At 40.5% G+C, this 23,243-nt stretch overlaps 1 protein-coding gene across 2 annotated transcripts in view; it reads left to right on the forward strand.

Moving 5' to 3' along the window:
• B4GALT5 (beta-1,4-galactosyltransferase 5) overlaps positions 1-23,243 on the forward strand; it is a 69,514-nt gene that overhangs the window by 32,457 nt on the left and 13,814 nt on the right. For both annotated transcript variants that reach the window (XM_066234940.1, XM_066234939.1), the window contains exon 2: positions 19,651-19,785. In XM_066234940.1, coding sequence (XP_066091037.1) covers positions 19,668-19,785 — 118 coding nt within the window. In that variant the 5' untranslated portion in view covers positions 19,651-19,667. The remainder of the gene's footprint in view (positions 1-19,650; positions 19,786-23,243) is intronic.

Raw genomic sequence — 23,243 nt, forward strand, 5'->3', positions numbered from 1 at the left:
ATAAGGAGGAAGTTTGAGAAGAGTGTCCCCTTGTTATATGCCCTTTCTCACTTTGTCCTCGCAAAGACTGAGCTCCTAGATGGCTTCCAGGGCTCAGGGATTGTGTATCTTATCAAACTTGCATTGGTAAGCTTTATTCAAGACCTCATGACCAGCTGCTTATGTGTTGCCCTTCAAAGGCAGTGTCCACACCAGTGGTGGTGTATCCACCTAAGGACTCATGGCTGGTGCCTGGCTGGTGGCTGCAAAGGAAAGCATCTGCATTCTTTGAACAGTAGGTGAGTAAAGTCAGGAAAGAGCCTAAACTCTTGTCTAACTGAATTATTATCCACCTGTCCTGGACTATAAATAATGCTGTGACATGTATTCAGTCCTATTTGAGTTGCGGGATTGGTTCTGCTTTTCTATCTTGACTCCCTTGTGCTGTCTCTGGGAAATTAATAACCAAGTTGACCTTCAACCTTTTTTAATTTAACCCAGGAGTCCTAGGCTGTATCTGATTGGCATGTCAGGAGGGGTGAGATATAGGCTCGCTTCCAATGTCACCTGATTCTCAACCGTGCCATTTTCTTGTGCTCTGAAGAAATAAAATTTGTTTACTTTTTGTCCTAAGGTAGAAAATATTTTATTTTTTTATTTATTTATTTATTTTTATTCATTTTTAGAGAGGAGAGAGACAGAGAGGGAGAGAGAGGAGAGAGAGACAGAGAGAAGGGGGGAGGAGCTGGAAGCATCAACTCCCATATGTGCCTTGACCAGGCAAGCCCAGGGTTTCGAACCGGCGACCTCAGCATTTCCAGGTCGACGCTTTATCCACTGCACCACCACAGGTCAGGCCAGAAAATATTTTTTAAGGTACATCCTAACATACAACTTAAAAGATATTTACCTATTAAATTAGCCAAATTCATATGTAATTTTGGAGGGTGTGCTAATTTTGTATTGCATTTCGGTTATATTTAATTTTTGCTTCATTCTTTCAGTGGCATAATAAAAAAGCAATTTTCATTTTCTCCTTGCAGACAGTTCCACTGCAGAAATCAGAAACAGATAGAATACAATCAGAGAAGCCTTACTTTAACATGATCGCTGGCAAGTGTTTGCACTCAGCATTTGTGATAAGAGATTGGTGTGTTTAGTCCAAATGGTAATGAAGAGGGATAAAAAAGAATGGAAATAGTAGTGCACTTTAGCCAGTGTGAAAGTTGTCAGTGGATTAAAGAATAGTGCTGTTCTGGAAATGCTGCTCTGGAGGAACTGGCGTTGTGGGCTGGTGCTGAGGGAGGTCGGGGTGGAAGGCGATTAGGACCATTTCACCAGGCTTAATGGCTGTAGTGTTTTTTTGTTGTTTGTTTTAATTTTTAAGTTTTATTTAGAAAATTGACTTGAACATGATGACATTGGTCAATAAGAGTACATAGGTTTCAGGTAAACATTTCTATAGCATTTGAACCGTTGACTCTGTTGCATACCCATCACCCTGTAGTGTTTCCTTAGGGCCAGACTTTTGGGAAGATTACTTGAAGACGTCTCACACTCAAGAAGAACTTGTACGGTGCTTGCATGTGGCTTATTTTTGCATAGTACGTAGTGTAGTTGTGGCTCTGCTCCTTGTGGTTCTCTTTCTAGCCCATGCTCCCCAGATGACATCAGAAAGTTACAGTGCTCTCTGACTAATCTAAGTTTTTTCTGAAAAGGCTACAAAAATACCACAGGGAACAAAGAAGTCAGCAAAACTATAATATCTTTTAAAAAAATAGGCACACATACCTCATAGGGTGGTATCGAAATGCCTCAATCCCATAATTTTGAAATGATTATGCCTTTATGTAGGTAGAAGTAATTCTCTGCTTCTCAGGATGACTCCCCTTCATCATTCACAAGGAAGCAGCAGATACTAGTCATCTTAAACACAGAGTATGAATGCTGTTTAACCTGTTCTTGTAAAGAGTGAGAACTGTTGCTATGTATCCCCCCCACCCCCGCCAAGGGCCAGGACAGGCCATTCACTGTCTTCTTTCTGGTTGTGCTCTCCTCCCTTCAGCTGGCTTCCTAGTAGTTTTGTGTGTGCCTGCACTAGCCCTAGGATCATGAGGCCTTCGCAGATTTCAGATACCACACAACTACCAAGTGAGAAAAGTGTTGCCCATAGGAGCAATGGACTTTTTAGAAGGAAGAGGTCAGTTGGCAGGTACTTTTGTGCTGGGTCTTAAAGGTACTTACTCATTTATCCTCCCTTTTGGGGGGGGGGGACAAGGTTAGTATTGTTTTCCATCAGTAACTTAACTTCATTTTTGCTTTTATTACTGCTCCCAACATAAATTATTTAGCACAAATGCAGACATAATCTCATAAAATTACTTAATATTATTGTCCTTCTGTGAGCATCATTTTCTTGAATGTGTTATGCTCTAACCACAACTTAGCAAAAGACACTTCAAGAGAGATCTTTCTATGGTTCCATTTAGAGGTGTTGTTTAGGTGGAAGGTTATATTCACTTTTTACCTTATAATTTTAATCCCTTAAAAATCTGTCAGTTACCCCAACAGTGGGCTGAGTCATTTCATCCACAGAGACCCAGAAAGTGCCTAGCTTTGTTTGGGGGGCTGGCGTTGGGTTGGGGGAAGAGGCAGTAATAAAACTCTAACCTGAAGACTCTGAGCCTATAGTTGTTTGAATTCAAGAATTAGATTTGCTTTAAGGTGGTCTCCTAGTACAGTGACCCTGCTCGATAGATGAAGTCATACTCTCACCTCTTTAATGGTTTGCCGGATTGTTGAAGTAAAGTCTAGAGCTGAAAATTTTGCTCCTTTTTAACAATGATCTAATTGTGAAAAGCACAGATGGCCACCAACAGTTTACAAATGGTAGGCACTTGCAGATTTAAAAAATAACTGTGAGAAGGGAACACCAAGGTGAGAAGAAAGACTAAAAATCAAATAGCCACCTTAGGTTTGGGATTTTCAGACAGCAGAAGCAAAACAAAATACAGGCATACCAGATTTGCTCAGGTGGTTATAATAGTTCAGGTTTTGCCTCCCTGTACCCTGAACCCTGAATGTGTTGATTGTAGTTCTAGGTAATTGGACAGCGGCCTCTGTGCACAAACCCACAGGGGCTTAAGCAACCTTGAACCCTAGAGACTCTAGTTGCTGGGTGTGGTGGGAAATGTTAATTGGCCTCTGAGTGATTACTGCTAGGATTCTTATCCCTTGATAAACTTACTCCCTCTGGCAGTCTTGTTAATATTTAAAAACAAAGTGCTAAATCTATTACAAAGCGCTGTAATTTAATTTTTGCGGCATTTCAGTGATGCGTGATTACCAGCAGAGGGTCAGTGTCTTAGGCTCTTTGGTGTACTGAGTTTTAACTCTTAACCTCTGCAGTTTTTTACTTTTTTGATTGTGATGTATATAAACCTAGGAACTGATTTTAGTCTGAGAGTAAGGCCAATTTCAGGAATTAGTCTTATTATTATTTTTGTGTGTGTGTGAACCTGTCAACATTAGAAATGCCCAAACCTGGAGAGGATTTTTATGAGTTTATTTCAGCCAAACTGATGACAGTTGCCAGGAAGCAAGAGCTCAGTGGATTGAAAAAATGCTCTAGAAAATGGCAGTCTTACCAGCTATTTTGTACATCAGAATCAAAGGAGGAGATGTAAGCGAGTTACATGGTATCCATTTGTGATAAATTAGGGAGGGGAGAGAAAGCAAAGGAGGGGTGGATCCCTGAGATTGGTGAAAAACTAAAACAGACACATACATACTTCTGCATGGGTGGGTATAGGATGGCTAACGAGGAACATAAGCACATCTCCAGCACATAAAGCTGGTATGCGGGGAACAAGATAAGGGGAGGGTTTCCGTGCTCTCATGTTCCGGTGGGAGATTGTGCCCTGACTGCTCAGGATAAAGGGGGTTACTCTTGGCATTCCAAAAATATGTTATCGTAGATGCGAGAGACCGGCTCAGTTAAGGTAAAGACAGACCTTTGTCAGGGAAGATACAGGCCTAGGATATGACTACCTGCCACGACTCCCTTCAGTTAAGTTTTAATTTCAGACCGTCCTAGGTGGTTACTTTCAGTCTCTGAATTTATAAGACCACCATGCAGACCTCCCTTGCCAGGGTTAGCACGTGGCCCCTTTTTCGTCCACACTACAAATGTAATTGGAGACGTCTGCAAACAAGCCAACCTGAGGAGTGCTACGTGTTAAGGGAGAGGGATGCACAGCTGGGTTGGGTCCTCACGGGAACTGTTTCCCCTCCTCTCTCTCTTCATCCTGAGCTCATGCTTTTGTTATGATAGTCGATTTTTCCTGGGATTCCTCCCCCCCCCCCATGTCTTGGGTTTTATGTCTTTAATTTTTGGACAGTAGAAGCACATTGTCTGAGATCTTGGCTGGTTTCAGAGAATTGCTGATGTCCATTGTGGCTGGAATTGGAGAGTGGCAAGATCTGAGATGGGCCAGGTTTTATGGATTCTTCTAAATCATGTTAAACATGAGGAATTTGAACTTGACCTTGAAGGCAGTGGTGGAAAGCCATTCAAAGATTAAGTGAGGGAGGAACAGGAAGATTTATTTATTTATAATTTCTCTTCAGCTTTCCTATGATATAGCAAAAGAGTAAATGCAGTTCTTGGTTCCAAAAACAAAATAAAGAATTGGAGGGGGGGATGTGGAATAGCTGCTGAATGCTTTATTTCTGCTGCGAACATTTCTAAGGTGTTTGCTGCCTGTCTGATAGCCTTTGACACATTTACAGGATTCTTAGTATTAGTATGGTTTTAGTCTACTTTAATTTATTTTAGTTGGCAATTTAGATACATCCAAAGTAAAATTTCTTCTCCAACTTTTTATTATGAAAAAAAACATACAGACCAGTTAAAACGAGAACACAGTGAACGCATTACCCTCCATGTAGAGTCAACAGTTATTATCATTTTGCCTTGTTTATTTTCACTCTAGCTTTCTTTTCTCCCCTCTGAACCATGTGAAATTAAATTGTAGAGTGATATGAAGATCCTTGACCTTTAAATATATCAGCATCACCTTTTAAAAAAAATGAGAATATTCTCCTGTATAACCACAATACTATTGTAAGCACTAAGAAAATTAATAGTACTTTCCTAAGGTGTTCTAATAATCCACATTTCCCCAGTGGTGCCCAAAATATTATCTTAGGTGTGCTGCCCCCAAGTCACATGTTATATTTGATTGTCTCTTTGGTCTCAGTCTCACTCTCATTCCCTCGTTATATTAACTTTTCTTGAAGAGTCCAGGCAAGTTGTTTTATAGACTTGTCTACATTCTGGAATTGCCAGGTGTTCATTTGATGGTTTGATGTGTTCCTTAATCCCCTGTATTTGTTAACAAGAAGATAGTTTAAAAGTTTGATTAGATTTAGGCTGAAAGTTTTTGGCAAGAACACTTTGTAAGTAAGGTGACCAACTTTATTACAATGAAAAGGAGAACAAAAATAAATGGAAAGAAACAATATCGTAAATAAAAGAAACATTTTATTCATTGCAACAATAATACACTATCATATGATAAATGCATTATAAAAACATTTGCAATATTTTATATTATAATTATGCTTACATGCCTATTAATTTTTAGTAACAATTGTAAGAAATATTATCTAAATGAGTACTTTTCCATTGAGTATTTTTTGTCAATGTATCATCTTGTAACAATGTATCAGAAATATCTGTACAAGAAATATCCCACATATTGAATTTTACGTGAATTGTGCTTACTTGTCTATGATTGAATATTCACTGAGAAATAATCATGAGTCTGCAATGTCGTATGTGCCGTGTCGTGTTTCAGTAAGAAGTACACAAAGCCATTTGTGCACTCGGTATATCGTGCGCTCTCTCAGGCTCTCCCGTGCAGTGCGCATGCGTCTCATAATCGTGTCTCCCAGCACTGTACTGATCCTTGATGAATCATCATGTCAAATACAAATATATCACATCACACACAGTGGATTGACTCTGCATTGATCGAATACGGACATTTACAGGTTAGTCTTCCAATATCAAAAGGGAGGACGTGCAGGAGGACACTTTTTGAGGGAGGACGGAACTTACAAAAGAAGGACTGTCCTCCCTAAAGGAAGACGATTGGTCACCTTATTGAAGGTCATGTTGGCTTGTTCCAATGTTAGAGATGGCTGGTTTGATCCTTGGGTCAAGTGGTGCCTGTCAGATTTCTCTATTGTAAATTATGTTTTTCCCTTTGCAAATAAGTAGTCTCCGGGAAGGGTTTTTCTTTTTTTAAGAATTTGTTTTTAATGTTCCAGAGTAGTCTTACAAGTTTGGACCATGCATTGTGCTTTTCAGCATTCCCTGTAGAGTAGGTTGGTCCTTCTGTTTCCGTGGTCTTGGTGGCACTTGTATTGCTTTATCAGGTGAGCTTATTTAGCTAAAGAGAAAAAGTCATTGTCTGATCATTCTGGACCCAAGGAAAGAAAAAGTGATGTAATAGATGACAGAAAATGAGCCCAGCGTTCTGCATGGCTCAGAGGACTCTTTTCAAGGACTATAATTTGATGTTTGTGAAAGATAAGCCATCTGGTCTGGGGGAAGGATTTCATACCCACGGGGGAGACCTTGTTTTGCTAAGTGTTTATGCCTTAGAGTTACGAATTAGACATATTCATGTGTTTTCTCTATTAATTTTTGCCTTTCTATGGAAATCATGGCTCTGATTTCATGTGGTAGATAATTTGAGTGTTAAAATTGGCTAGGCTGATGCCTTCTGCAAACACTTAAATTCCCAAAGAGTAGATAACCCTGTTAGTCTAATATAATCTTTCAGGCTAACAGTAATATGATTATAATGTATTATCTCCGTGACATGGAGAATAATCTCCTTTCCAAAAGAGGATCAGGAGGGAGACCAAAGAACTGTCTATGGAAGAATACTTTGGGATTGTCAGCTAGCTAGAGGAAACTTGCTTGGTGAAATTATAACAAGAAGAACTGGAGGTTTTTGGATAATTATGAGTCATTTGGGGGTATAGTGAAGGTGGAATAATAGTTTGAGATTGGGGAAACAAAACTCAGTGGAGTAAATTTGAACATGTAATTGGCTTTATTAAACACTTCATGAACTACTCAGCATTTTATCTAGCAGCTAAAAGGTCACTCGGAGGGGCTGTACAAAATGGGAGGTTTTTATAGGAAGAAGGTGGGGCAAGGGAGTTTTTAACAGAAGAAAATGAAAGACATCTTTGTGTGTGTGTGGAGAAATGGAAGGGTTTTTATCATGCAGATTGTCTTTTATTTCTATGGGAATGGAGAGGTTCCAAGTGACAGATTACCTCATTGGAGTTGATTTGAAAATGCCAGATTGGTTGATTAAGATTCTATTTCTGTGAGGTTGAAACTGCAGTTAGATCAGGTGTTAAATCTAGTTTTGGTATCCTGGGCTTTTAGCACTGGTGATGCCTTTGGTTTTCTCTTTAACAGTCTGGAGGGGATCCCGTATGAGGCAAAAGCTTGGTTGCATGTTTTGTGTGTGTGTCCCCAATTAAAAATGTATGATTAAAAAAAAAAAAAAGAAAAAGACCATGTCTTAAGACAGCATTCCCAGAGTGTGTTCATAGATTTTAAATAGTGTTGTGTAAAAAAAGCAGATTCAGTAACTCTGAAAACTTTGAAATTTGGAATCTATTGGGAACCGATTTGGTTACTGCAAGAATTTTCACTGTTGGAACAGTCTCCTTACCTTACAAGAGTTTTTCTGGCCATCATGGAAATGCTACACAGTAACAAAGGAAAAAAATGCAGATGACCCATAATTCTAGCAGAGTTGACACTGAACATCTAGATAGACAATTTGTAAAATTATTTTACGTATATATTTTCTCGTGTCTTTTTCTTTAACACAAATGTGATATACTATATTGCTTAGTTTTCCATGGTATGACTTTGACATAATTTTTTTCCTAGTCCCTTTTGTGCACATTTAGGTAGTGGAGTTTTGCTTTGTTGAGGGAGGAATAAACTTTTCCTCTACTCCCAAGGTTCTTCTGGCTGGTCTAATAATCAAAACAGAGATAAGGCAGATTAGCAAGAGAAAATAACCAAATTGAATAGATAGGTATGTATGGGACTTCCCGTATCCGTGAGGGAGTCAGAGACCCCATGTACAGAAGAGCTTCAGAGACAGAAAGGGGGATGAGGTAATCACCTTTGGTTGTTCAGAGGGTCTTTGCATAAAGAAGAACAGACACTTAGTGAATAGAAGTTTGCCCTGTTCTATAGATAAGTCAAAAGAAGTTATCTCTGATTGTTTGTTATTGTATAAGGGCAAGGCCCCTAATTCAAATTCTTCTTGGTAGTAGTTAAAGGGAGGGGCAGAGTCTGATGCAAAAAATTGTCTTTAGGTCAAACTAATCTGCATACCACTGAGCCATATTTGTGGTGGCTCATCCTGAAGCTCCACAGCTTTTTTTTGCTTTTTTTTTTCGGAGACAGAGAGAGGGACAGATAGGGACAGACAGACAGGAACGGAGAGAGATGAGAAGCATCAATCATCAGTTTTTCGTTGTGGCACCTTAGTAGTTGTTCATTGATTGCTTTCTCATACGAACCTTGACCATGGGGCTACAGCAGACTGAGTAACCCCTTGCTCGAGCCAGCGACCTTGGGTTCAAGCTGGTGAGCCTTGCCCAAACCAGATGAGCCCGCGCTCAAGCTGGCGACCTTGGGGTCTCGAACCTGGGTCCTCCGCATCCCAGTCTGACACTCTTATCCACTGCGCCACCACCTGGTCAGGTCAACCACAGCTTTTTATTAATACTGATAAAGACATCCTTGAGCATACTTCTTTTTTTTTTTTTTTTTTTTTTGGTGGCACAGACAGTCAGAAAGAGGGACAGACAGAAAAGGAGAGAGATGAGAAACATCAATTCTTTGTTGCGGTTCCTTAGTTCATTGATTGATTTCTCATGTGCCTTGACGGGGGTGGGGGTGGGGGTGGGGGTGGGGGTGGGGGTGGGGGGTGGCTACAGCAGACCGAGTGACTCCTTGCTCGAGCTAGCTACCTTGGGCTCAAGCTGGTGAGCTTTGCTCAAACCAGATAAGCCCGCACTCAAGCTGGTGACCTTGGGGTCTCGAACCTGGGTCCTCCACATCCCAGTTTGACACTCTATCCACTGCCTGGTCAGGCTTGAACATACTTCTTATTTGTCCAGTTACTTCTTTAGGTTGAATACCTGAAAGTGGAAACTGTTGGGTTAAAGGGTATGAGCATTTCACTTTGGTATCTATTGCCAGGTTGCCCTCTATGGGTAATATCAATTTATGTTACTTTCCACAAGGTATGAGGTGCCTATTTCCCCAATCCTCACCAACATTCATCATGACTACTTTTCTGAATCATTTAGACAAGCAACTTCTAGCTTCATCCTAAAATCTTATGTTACATATTTGCAAAGGGATAGAAAAAACAGTGGTAGACAAAGGCATTTCAGAGTGGAAGAAATTCAGCTCTTTGCTGTAGAATTGCATTTTTTAAAATCATCACTAAAATGCAATTTTCAGCATGGTTAGAAAGGAAGAAAGGATACATAAACCCTTCTATGACCCATGTGCTCCAGTACAATCTCCTGACCAAGTATGTAGGAGGAGGAGGTGGCCATGGGAATGTGCTTTTCATCTAAGGTAGGTATCACTGCCCAGCTTTTATTGTGAAGAGCTAGAGCACAATTGTTCTGGAAAGGAAGGCCAGCCATGTAGGCCAGTCACACTGTAATTGCTGTGGAAGGAGAGGAGAGGGAAGACAGAAGGCTGTAAAACTGAGGTGTCTGTAACGCCAGGTTTTCCCAAATGAAGAGAGGAGAAAACAATGAAATTATAATTTTCAACTTATTTGTAATTATAGTTGACATACAATATTATATTAGTTTTAGGTGTACAACATAGTGATTTAACATTTATATACAAAATGAGCACAATGAGTCACCGTACACAGTTGCACGATATTATTGAGTGTTCCCAGTGCTGTACATTACCTCTAATTGTGGGATTTTAAGTTGAGGGAGACTTTGTAGTCTAGTGATTCTCAAGATCCAGAGGGAAAGGAGAAGAATCAGAATTTACCAGGGTTTGTCTAATTTGTAAAGCATAGTCAATATTTATGTAATTTATATTTTGAAAACGTTCAGTGTGAATACAAAGTAAGGTTCTTATTTGCAGAAGACCTCTGTATGAATGTGCTCTGGTGACACCTGCTTATACTAAGCCTTAGTGACCCTTTTCACAGCTTTTCAGTGTACCAGTGATGGGGGTTAGGATTTGGTTGAAAAGACTGAGAAAACTATGTCCAGTTCAATAGCACCATCTTATAGATGGGGTGGCCAGAAGCCAGCTAAGGATAGAACTCAAACCAATGTTATTGGCTGCCTCAGTCCAGGAGTTTCCCCTCCACCTTTCTTTCTTTGAAGGAAGATTTTTATGAAGGGTAAGGGTGTGATCATCTATGTTAGGTGTTTTTCATTTGTTGTTTATAAGGCTTCATAGCTTTTCCTTTTTTAAAAAACATTTTATTTAGACAGTTAATTTTAACGGGGTGACATTGATCAATTATGTAGATTCAAAGAAAACATCTCCAGGTCATTTTGACATTTGATTATGTTGTATACCCATCACCCAAAGTCAAACTGTCCTCTGTCACCTTTTATTTGGTTTTCTTTATGCCCCTCCCCTCCCCAACCCCTCCTTCTAGCTTTTTCTTTTAAAGCTATGTAAGATGCTGTCAGGGGTAGAAATCAGTTAACTTATCTGTTATTTTTTGGTTGCTTTTCAGTTGTTTTCCAAATTTTTGTTTTTAGAAATAATTTAATAAAAAACTACACAGAATGTCCTCGTATTTGGGATAATTTATTTGAAATAGCTAGATCAGAGGGTATGAGCATATTTATGTCTCTTTGTTGAATTTGCAAATAGTTTTCTCAAAGGGTTATACCAGTTTATACTTACACCAGCAAAGTTAGTCAAGTATCAGTTTCACTCAGCTGTTTTCTGGCTTTAGGCTCTTTCTTCCATGGTTGCAGAAAAATCAGTGTACTTCTTATGAGAAAACAAAGCACCTTCACCAAGTGGCCACAGCATGCTGCATGCTAAGCTGTAATTTGTTAATTTAATCAATGACTGAGTGTCTACTGTTTATCAGATATTGTGGATGCAGAAAAGGATAAGACAGTCTGTACTCTTGCAGAGTTGCAGCCTGCTTGCTGGAAGAGACATGATCAAATTTCTAGGGGTCATGAATAGAAGTTTATGTATCAATTGGGAAAGAGCCAAGACAATTCTAATCTTGGAGTTGGGATACTATTTAGGAAAAGCTATGAAAAGAGCCATTAAAGCTTGGTATGAGCAGGTGTCACTAGAGCACATTTATGTAGAGGAGAGGTGTCCCCAGGGGCAGGAGGCATGGTTCTGTCTGGTCAGTGGGATAGAAAGGGAGAGAGAGAGAGAGAAAGCCCAAGAAGTGGGCAGAGTCTTTGTCTAGAATCAGCTCCAGAGGGCAGTGATGCTCTGCTGGTCTGTGTCTCTAGCACATTCCTATCCGGGGACATTTGTACTCAGTCTGAGACACCCCTGCCCCCCCCCCCCCCCCCCCCCCGGGCAGGCTGCAGTAGATGCAGGCATTCAGTGCAGACAACACCAGAAAGGTCATTTGTAGTTTTCTCTGACCTAGGCTTACGTTCTGGTTATACAGTGCGAGATTTGGGCATTCTTGTTTGCTGAACCCCTCTCGTGAGTGTGTACTTCCAGAGGTTGGTAATTGATCGAGCTATTAAGAATTTGGGGGGAAACAAAGCTGAATCAGTTAAGTGATTACCATAGACTACTCAGCTAGTTAATACCTGTTTAGGCAGCACTTTCATTTCTAATCTTGTGTACAGTTTAATAATTTAACAGAAAACAGATTAACAGGTCAGTAGAAATGTTTACAGGGTGTTTCATCACAGTTAATTTTTACCACTTGGGTTTATTTTGTTTCTTGTTTTAAATAGCTGTAGCCATGACTTTGAGTCGGGGTGAATTTGCTTGTTTTGAATGGTAGCTCCTAGTCGGCACGCCTGAAACCTGCTGCTGGACCGTTCCTTCAGTGTCAGCCCCTGAGCACAGCACCCGAAGCCCTTTGGGATCTGGCTCCCCTCTGTTCTCCTAGCTTCCTGCCACGTTTTTGCCGTACATACCTCTCATTCCGGCCATAGCTGACTGCTTGAAGTTCCTCAGATGTATTTTCTCCTTCATGCTCCTTCATCTTCACTTGTGCTCCTCCCTTTCCTACTTCAGAGCTCTTTTTCTCTAGACCTTATCCCAGTGTCAGCTCTTCTTGAGTATTGGCCTGACCTGCCCTCACATGATGACTTCATAGCTGCTCTCCTGTGCTCCCTTATTGAAAAGTATGGCGTATGTATCAACCTATGCACAAATAAGTGAATAACTTAGTGAATTTTTACAAAATGCGTATACCTATGTCACCAGGATCCAGGTCAAGAAATAAAAGATTATCAGAAGCCCCCTTTCAAGCCTCCCCCCCCCCCCCCCCCCAGGATACCTATTCTCCTGACTTCTAACACTATAGATTAGTTGCTTGTAGTTTGGACTTTTTGTATATGGAATTATACCATGTGTGCTCTCTGGTGTCATTTCATATGATATTTGAGATTTACCCATGTGGTTGCATATAGTTGTATTTTATTTATTTTGGTCACTGTATGTTGAAATTCAAATAGGCTAGAAATTTTTTATCTGTTCTGTAGATGTACTTCTGGGCTCTTTTCAGTTTAGGGCTATTTTGAATGGTTCCTCATATTACAAATAGTGTTGTACAAGGTTTTGAAAACACTGTGTATTGTATTAAGGAACCAAACAGCTTGTGAGGAGTGAGAGTACCAGAAACATTTTTTGGGGAAAGCTGACCTATTTGGCAGCCATGCTCACTTGGTAAAAAGGAATCACTGAAGTTTTCTTAGGAACAGGTTAGTGCCGTGAAAACTCACAACACTTCGGTTTCCTCTCATAAATGAGTTGGGAGCTAACACAGGGAAAGGCTTGAAATCCCATTATCCTTGTCTCCTTAGGTACAGCTGAGTTCAGAAGACTTAGTTGTTTATTATCCCAGCTTATTCAGATATTTATTATGCATCTTCTGTGCTCCAGACACACTATTCTAGCCACCAGGAAGGGGCATAAGTCCTTGCCCTCATGGAACTCACATTTTAGGGAGAGAGAGAGAGCAATAGACAAGACGAATAAGAAAATGTATAGTACGTTAAACAGGAACATACAGCAGGCAAGGCAGGTGTGTGTGTGTGTGGGGGGGTAAGAGTGGTTAGAAGAGGAATGGCTTTTTTCCCTACTTCTCTTTTTAGCTTACCAAGCCAGCTGTCACAAACATTAAGGGTACACCTGTTTAGGATAAATTATGAACTCTTTTACGTATATAGACTCTTGCAGTTCTGTCTTCTTGGATTCATTTTGCTTGTAATCTGGAATATCCGATTTCATTATCTTATGAGTTAGAGGCATTTATTAATGTATATGTTCAGATGACAGTTGTGTTACCTGATTCATAAGGATATGGAAGCTGACTGGAACTCTGATGGAGAGGGGAGGGAAGAGTGTCTTCCTGTTAGGAGATCCGTGCATTGCTCCCGGAAGCTCCAGTTAAAGCCATGCTCCAGGGCTGCTTACACTGGCATCTGGCTGGACATTTCTAATTGTCAGTCTGAGTGGGGCTTACTTATCTTAACTGAATTGTGGTCATAAGAGATCCCTCCTGCCTGACCTGTGGTGGTGCAGTGGATAAAGTGCTGACCTAGAACAATGGTCTGCAAACTCATTAGTTAACAGAGCCAAATATCAACAGTACAACGGTTGACGTTCCTTTTGAGAGTCAAATTTTTTAAACTTAAACTATATAGGTAGGTACATTGTTATTAACTTAATTACGGTACTCCTAAGCTGGCCTTTGTGCCTGCACTCAAGGGGCCAAAGAGCCACATGTGGCTCGCGAGCCGTGGTTTGCCGACCACTGACCTAGAACACTGAGGTCGCCAGTTCAAAACCCTGGGCTTACCTGGTCAAGGCACACATGGGAGTTGTTGCTTCCTGCTCCTCCTCCCTTTTTCTCAATTTCACTCTCTTTCTCTCTCCACTCTCTCTAAAAAAATGAATAAATAAATTTTTTTTTTAAAAAGAGATCCCTCCATCTAGATACTGGGGCTGGATAATTATTACCATTTCTCATGAAAGTGTGAAAAAGTTATGAGTAAACCTGAATTTGTAGTAAATGTTACTTAGCATTTCTCATACTGCATTATAATTACTTATTCAGCTGTGTCTGTTACTTATCCTGTGTTGTCTTCCTGACGCTTGTTCCCCTGGTGACCAAGGACTGTGTGTAAAAAGCACGAGGGAAGTGGGTGCTTAGTATACACTTGATTGAAACAATGGAGGACTTAACAGCTGTGTGCTAATTCAGAAACATTTTTTTAAGTTGTGATCCAGCCTCTGTTGATCAGGACAATGTTATTGGAAAGTACTATGTTTTTAAAGTAAAGCTCGTCAAAATGTTGTGGAGCCTCACGTCTCTCTGATTTTGACTTCACTAACCGTGTGACTTTGGGTAAATGACTTCTGGAGGACTTGACCTTTTTTTTTTTTTTTTTACAGGGACAGAGAGAGTCAGAGAGAGGGATAGATAGGGACAGACAGACAGGAACGGAGAGAGATGAGAAGCATCAATCATTAGTTTTTTGTTGCGACACCTTAGTTGTTCATTGATTGCTTTCTCATATGTGCCTTGACCACGGGCCTTCAGCAGACCAAGTAACCCCTTGCTCGAGCCAGCGACCTTGGGTCCAAGCTGGTGAGCTTTTTGCTTAAACCAGATGAGCCCTTGCTCAAGCTGGTGACCTCAGGGTCTTGAACCTGGGTGCCCCACACCCCAGTCCAACGCTCTATCTACTGCGCCACTGCCTGGGCAGGTTGACTTTCTTATCTAAAACAAAAAGTCAAGGTGATATCTGTTTCACAGAATGTGAATTTTAAATGAGATAAGTTTAGATTGAAAGCAGAATGTGTACTTCCTGTTTTAGGCCAGAGCTATGGGCTAAATTTAGTAAAAGATTTTTAATAGAGACAGTTATAAGGTCCTACAGTTGGGTATATAACCAACTGTGTGAACACAGCATAGGAGAAGGTAGCTTAGCAGCAACATATCTAGAAAGATCGAGGATGTGTCTCCAGCAGGCTTAATATGAATCAGTAATATGGTGTGACTGTTTTCCAACAACATTCATTAATTATCAATTGATTACCTACTATGTAATGGAAGGTTTTTTTGTTTGTTTGTTTTGGTAATGGAAGTTTTAAATTTTGTTAACAGAACTATCCAAAACAGAATTTTCCAAACTAAGTTCTGCAGAGAAGCACTTGATGTTACTAGTTACTACATGGCGGGGTGTGGTGGAGGCTGGTTAGGGAAGTAGCAGGCTAGATAATTGAACATCTGTGTTGGAGAATTTCTTTGGTCTTGAGCTATTATGAATTATGGATCTCTAAGAGGGGGCTCGAGTTGACAGTGGTAACAGATGGAGCAGGGCTTCTGGAAGTCTGCTTTTTTCTGGACCACTCTGCCAGCATGGGCACTGCCCTTTGTCAAGTGTGGACAACAGGGCCCCTATCCATAGGAGAGGAGCCAGGATGGGGTTGGGGAGTGAGGGAGTGTGATGGCACCGTGGGAAGGACACACGAAGTCGGGGGGGGGCTGTCTAGCCCAGGGTGTGGGAGGGGCAGGTAGGGTACAGGTGAGAGTAATGGGTGAGTGTGAGGGAGACTGAAAATATCTGAGGTGGGGAAAGGGATTTGACGGTTCTGTCAAGAGGCAGAATGAGAGCCAGTGGGTAAAAGTGGGAAACATTTTGGACCCAACCCAAGGTAAAAGGCTTTTGAAGATGGCCGTATTTTACGTGTTGACTCTGAGTTGTTGGAAGACTTAGTTTTTGGGTGGTGTGAAAGCATTAGATGGTCTTGAAGTGTTCTTTAAAATCCCATCCAACCCCATGTCTATAAATTTGTGATACATTTCTTTTGTTTTGCAAAATTTATTTTCTCAGCCTTCTATTTTTCAATATTGTGCTCATTCCTGTGGATAATTAGAAAAGAGCATTAATAAGATGTGGTTTGTTAAGTTTATTAGTTGGATGACAGGACTGACAATGAGACAGTTAGCAAACTAAGACAAAATATAAACAAAGGGCTCATTTTGGTAATCTGTAACATTATCACAGAGCTATGAGAAGGGGGAGACTGGAGAAGTATGTAAACTGGTGTTTGAAGGATTAATCAGGTTTGCAAGGCAGAAAGGACAATGGCATTGTGGGTCAGCAGAAGCCCAATATGAAGGCAAGAGACACAGGCTTTTGAGCAGAAGCAATGAATCTGTAATTAAGAAAGATCCATCTGGCAGTTTTGTATGAGATAAAAATTTGAGAGCTGTCTCCTTAAGAGTTATCATCCATGGGGTGCCTGAAATCTTTGATGAGGGAGAGATTGTGGCTAGAACATGGATGAGCAAATGTTCTAGCCCAGTGGTCGGCAAACTCAGTCAACAGAGCCAAATATCAACAGTACAATGATTGAAATTTCTTTTGAGAGCCAAATTTTTTAAACTTGAACTATATAGGTAGGTACATTCCTTACTGAGGTAGCACCTGCACGTGGTATTTTGTGGAAGAGTCACACTCAAGCGGCCAAAGAGCCTCAGCCGAACAGGGTTCTAGCCACAAGCTTAGTGGTTAGAGCAGGGGTCCCCAAACTTTTTACACAGGGGGCCAGTTCACTGTCCCTCAGACCGTTGGAGGGCCGGGCTATAAAAAAAACTATGAACAAATCCCTATGCACACTGCACATACCTTATTTTAAAGTAAAAAAACAAAACGGGAACAAATACAATATTTAAAATAAAGAACAAGTAAATTTAAATCAACAAACTGACCAGTATTTCAATGGGAACTATGCTCCTCTCACTGACCACCGGTGCCCCTTCCAGAAGTGCAGTGGGGGCTGGATAAATGGCCTCGGGGGGCCGCATGCAGCCCGCGGACCGTAGTTTGGGGACCCCTGGGTTAGAGCGTAGCTATACCTGGTTCAAGTCCATTTTGCTGTTAACCTACATGGAAAAATTGAAGCCTAGAAATTGACTATACATTGGAACCTGACCAGGTAGTGGCACAGTGGATAGAGCATCGGACTGGGACGCAGAGGACCCAGGTTTGAAACCCTGAAGTTGCTGGCTTGAGCGTGGGATCATAGACATGACCCCATGGTCACTGGCTTGAGCCCAAGGTCTCTGGCATGAGCAGGGGTCACTCGCTCTGCTGGAGTGTGTGTCCCCACCCCCATCAAGGCACATTTGAGAAAGCAATCAATGAACAACTAAGGTGCTGCAACGAAGAATTGATGCTTCTCATCTCTCTCCTTTCCTGTCTGTCTATCCTTGCCTGTCCCTCTCTTTGACACTCTCTCTCTCTCTCTCTCTCTCTCTCTCTCACACACACACACACACACACACACACACACACACACACACGGTGATCAGTGAATAACTAAGGAGCCGCAGCAAAGAACTGATGCTTCTCATCTGTCTCCCTTCCTGTCTGTCCCTATCTGTTCCTCTCTATCACAAAAAATAAATAAAAGAAATAAAAAGAAATTGACTATACATTGGATTGTTTACTTGCCTATTAAGATAATTATGAGGATTAAATGAGATAAAGAATTATGTAATTAAGTGCTCAATAAATGTTACTTAATATTATTTATTATGTAGCTGAAGTTCTCTAGAACTGTGATTCTGGAAATGTGGTCCTCAGACCAGCCACATGGTATCACCTGTAAACTTGTTACAAGTGAAATTGTGCAGCACCCCTCTGACACTGAATTAGAGTCTCTGGGGTGGGGCCTAGGATGCAAGCTTGAGAAAGCTCTCCAGGAGAGAGGTAGGGCAAGATTGAGAACTGCCTTGGAGTCATCCTGCAGAGCTAAGAAAGGGAGAGAATTTAAAAGAGGGGCTTAACTACGGTGTCCTTTGCAGCGTGGAAGACAAAAAGCACAGAGAAGATTGTATTATTTGTGGGGAAAGAGGTATTTTTTTGCAGTGCCTAACAGCCTTGTATTTTTTTAGTTTTCTCACTTTTAGTGTTAAAAAATGGCGCAGGGCAGTGCCAGGTATGTGATTTGTGAAATTGCTAATTACCTTCCTGCTTGGGAAGGACCATTGTTATGCTAATGTGTGCTGGAGGAGAGGTTTTGGAACCAGAGAAGTTTTAAAAGGAGAGAAGAAGGGAGAGAGAAGCCAAGATGGCAGAGAAATAGAAAGAAGCCAGTTTTGCAGTTTGTGCAGAGGGAATGCAGAGTGCTGAGGAAGAAGCCATGTTGGCAGAGGTGAGGGGCTTTGCGAGCTCCACTGAGACTGGTGAGGCCTTTGATTCTAGGAGCAACCGGAGAAGATTCTCCTGGTTGTGGAACTGGCGAATGTATTGGTTGCTTTGTGAGCTCTAGTGAAAGCTAAGTGCTTTTCCCTGTGTGTTTGCTCATTGGCCGGTATGAGTCTTGAATAAAGTAAAGACCCACCATTTTTTGGCTCCACTGTTTCTTTACTGTCTGTCAGAATTCAATGGGAACCTGCATCTGCATGACCACAATGGCGGCGGCACCTGGCCATACAAGATCCCAAGTGGAGTACAGAAATCATATTCTCTTATATTTGTGATCTCCAGGTTTCATATCATAGAGAGACCTAAAAGAAAGCCAGTGGAGCTCACTTTCCAAAATGACTGTGGTTGGGCAGTTAGTCTGAATAACCTTTTTTAAGAATATGGTTTTTGGTTTATTAAGATTTGACATATAATATTATATTAGCTTTAGGTGTACAGTATCCTGATTTGATGTTTGTGTATATTGTAAAGGGAGTATGTTTCAGTTAACACTTGAGTTTATTCCCTGCTTTATTCCCATTTCTTCAGACTTTGAGGCTAAGGTGGATGGGTAGGTAGTGAGTATTGCTTACAGTCTTTCATTATCTTCTTTTTCTCTCCAGACACCCCAAGGAAAAGTAGCTGGAGTCTTAGTCCACCACTTTCAAAAGGCTGCCAAGACCAGGCCTAGGTCTGAATGTTTCATTAGGCAGAGCAGTCAGTGTTTTCCATTCTCTGCCTATAGCCGACGAATACTGAGAAGATGAAAAGAGATCGAAGATCTTTTTAAGAATGTTTTAATGATCCATAAAGTTCTTTCCGATTGTTATCTTGCTAGAGTTACAGATTGGGTATGAAGCCCTGGTAGAAAATAATTTTTTAAATGTATGGTTTTCCTGAAACTGCTGAATATTGACAGAAATTGTCCCTAAGTCCTACTAGCTACACAGAAATATTGGCATCCTGAAAACATTGAACCCAGTATGGAAAACAGAGCTATGACATTTTTAGGGTTTTAGAACTGAAAGAGGTTGAAAAAAATAAACCCAAAGTTATATATGTTTTTTCTTTGTTTTGATATGGTTGCTTTTGAATTCACTTCCTTTTCTCCCTCCTTCCTGTTTTCCACAGTGAACACCTACCTCTTCATGATGCAAGCTCAAGGCATTCTGATCCGGGACAACATGAGGACAATCGGCGCTCAGGTTTACGAGCAGGTGGTTCGGAGCGCTTATGCCAAGAGGAATAACAGCGTAAATGACTCAGGTATATTTTTAGCAAAGACGTGGTTTGCTTAGAATGTCTCCTCCCAGGAGAGTGAAATATGGTTGGAATAATGATCTTTGATGGAACAAAATGCATTGTAAAAGAAGGAAAGTTTTGCTGAGCTTTCTTTACCTTATGACTAAAAAGAAGCTCTTGGAAAATGAATCCTTGTTCTGCTAATAGTATGTTAAGTGTGACTAAATGGCCTCCGTTTCACTCCTAATACTTTCCAGGGATGGGGGGAGGAAAGGAATACCTTTCAAGACCTTTTTCTCAGTGTAGTTGCCCCAGTAGGCAGATTAAGGATCTGTTAGGACAGTGGTCGGCAAACTCATTAGTCAGCAGAGCCAAATACCAACAGTACACCGATTGACATTTCTTTTAAGAGCCAATTTTTTTAAACTTAAACTATATAGGTAGCTACATTGTTATTAACTTAATTAGGGTACTCCAAACCTGGCCAAAGAGCCGTGGTTTGCGGACTGCTGTGTTAGGACACCAGCAAAACAGGAGCACCAAAAGCTGTTTCTGGAACTGATTTCAAAAAATGTATTCGTCCAGCCAATCAGGAAAAACAGAACTTGGTTGGACTTCCTGATACTTATTTTATGGCTTCACATTGTGGGATTTGTTTATTTTGGGTTTTTTTTTTTTGAGTTACACGTGGCGATGACGATGCTCCATGTTTTTAAAGCTAATGGAGCCTGGTTGCCACACAGGAAGAGGTGCTCTGACTCCGTTCCTATTGGACTCTGCTTGAATGTATCCCACCCAGCAGGACTTGTTGTGAATGCTTAACAAGTTTTCTTTTCATGACAATCATGTCATCTGGGACAGTTTTCACAAATTATAAAAGTAGCTTCTGGAAGTTGTTGACTAGGTCACCTGGTTTACCTTTCCCAGTCGGGTGTGGTTTCATCCTGTGGTTTAACTCCAGCTCGGGGCTTAGTCTGGTGGTCAGATTCATTGAGTTTTGAAGAAAGCTTTCAGACTATTCAGCTAAGCATTGCAGTGATGGGCACAAGAGTGAACATTTCTGCCTAAGTCTTTGCAACTTTTACTGTGGCTTTTCTTATCTTATAAGCACTAATTACATAGAGAGGAAAAAAAGAACACACTTTAGATGGCTTGCCTAAAATATATTGTAAGAACTTGTTCCTGAATCATGGTTTTGACTATTTTTATAAAAGGCTATATACACAGGCAGTTCTTTACCTTTGAGAGAAAGCTGTCTTTTTTATGTCTCTTTTTAACTCTTCCAGAAATTGAACAAAGGATTTCCAGGTGGTTAAGTGGGACTGTTGTAAAACTTGTCCAGTCTAGCCAGGGATGGTTTTCATTTTAAAAATAGATTCTGAGATTTTATTTTATTTTATTCTGCTAAGCATTCATGATTTGCCTCATTTCTTCAACTGAGGATTAGTATTACCTATGGCTTCTTACTGCTTTCACTCAAGCCTACTATTATAGAATACATTATATATTTAAAAAACATTTTTTCCTTCAAATCAATTCTCCCTTCTTCTGTAGTAAGTTCTAAGATAGTTCACAGCTCACAGTAGAATATGAAATTGCTTTGCAAACACTGCAACTGAGAATTATTCTGTGATACTTGGAATCTCAAGAGAAAACATTGCCTCGTGAAGGGAAGTTAAATCTTGAAAATTGACCACATCCTAAAAAAAATTTTTTTTGACCACATCCTAATTTATCAGTCTGCCCTGCTGGCTAGTTTAGCAGGAACAAAGAATTATAGTAAGCGAACCAGATAAGCTGTGGTATTTGCTTTTTGTTTGCAAAGAGCAAGTGATCGACTTTTCAGAGCTTTTAAGCCAAAACTGTGGTCTCAGGACAAATTGCCTTGAGCTCTGAACCATACCTGGAAGAGGAATCCTGGCAGTTCCCCAAAGTCATGGGAGAAGTTTGAGTACATTCTTGTTCCCTAATTCATCGTGTGTGGCATTAGGTTTTACCAATGATCCTAACGCACTTTGTCTGATTTGACTAGACCAGGCGTGGCCAACAGTTTTTGTCCCCCCCGCCCCCCGGCCAGATTAGAAAGAAAACTTTTTTCATGAGCCAGACGAAGTATTAAAATTAAATAATGTTAAATACAAAAATGATTCTTTTAAGTAAACAAAATTTTATTATGTAATGTTTATGAATAAATGTGAGTGAAAAAATTTTAATATGCAATATTATTTTAATAAACATTTTAATAAAAATATAATTACTACCATATAAATATTCAAACTATCGTAATCAATCGAAACAATATTTAATTAATAGAATGAGCTTGAAGGGGTTATATTGCAAACAAAACAATTATTTTGTTTTACAAACAGCCTGGACACGTTTTCAGTTATCAACTGCAGCTATTGTCTGTGCTACAATGCCACTTGATTCAGCACACTTGACCACAAAAATAACGAGTTGTTTGACCTTGGGCACGCACTGGCAAACTCCGCCTAGAAGAATGTGGGTTTCACGTCGCCGCTGTCAAACAGTTCATATTGAATACAGACAAGTACAAAAGTTGTAAATCTTTATAATGGAATTAAAAGAAAAAAAGTATTGCGAATCCATTCGATCAGTTATTGGAAGTTAACCCTAGGTTAGTCACTATCACTTTTCCACGTATCACTATCTTCTTAAATATCTCGATTTCCGATAATCAAAGACACTTCCGCTTCTGAGTAGTTGAGATTTTAAAGTAGTGGAGAATATTAAAAATTTAATCGCGGGCCAGATAAACTCATTACGCGGCCCGGATCCCTATGTTGGCCATGCCTGGACTAGACTGTGTCCCAATCAGATGGACAGAATATTATGTTGCTTCTATTTTTCACATATAGTACAAATCATCTTGGGGGTGTTGCAGAGCCTTGGTCATGTGACTTTCCCTGACCTCCGCCCCAGAGCTGCTTTAGGTTCTGTGGTAGAACTAAGGGAGTCCTTTGACTATAATTCCAAAGCTTTTGCCCAGTACCACTCTGGATAAATTAGGAACATTAGTGTTGTGACATTTATCCATGCCTCTCCAAGGTTAGATGATGCTAGCTAGGACTTCTTTCTGGGCACTTGGTGAGGTAGTCTGTTCTCTTTGAGCAGTCAGAGGGGCACACAGCGGGACACCATTTTTACACCGCTGCTGGTCTTGAACACAGGATCTCACTAGTTCCCGGAGGGCTGTTGTCCTTGAAAACTGAGCACAGAAATGTCATGTGACCTTGAAAAGCATATCCAGCGACTCGTTCTTATTTGATTTTGCATGCATTTCTTAAATTATACACCAAAATAAGTCTTTCTATTATCTCTCTGGTTAAAACAGTTAATCATCCATTTTGTGTTGAATTTGTTGTGATGTGATTTCCCTTATAAATTAAAAGTCTTTGCTGTTGGGGGCTACATTATTATGCTAGATGCTTCACTTGCACTATCCCACAGACTCCTCACAA

The sequence above is a fragment of the Saccopteryx bilineata genome, chromosome 6 (genome assembly GCF_036850765.1).
Source record: "Saccopteryx bilineata isolate mSacBil1 chromosome 6, mSacBil1_pri_phased_curated, whole genome shotgun sequence".
Taxonomy (NCBI): Eukaryota; Metazoa; Chordata; class Mammalia; order Chiroptera; family Emballonuridae; genus Saccopteryx; species Saccopteryx bilineata.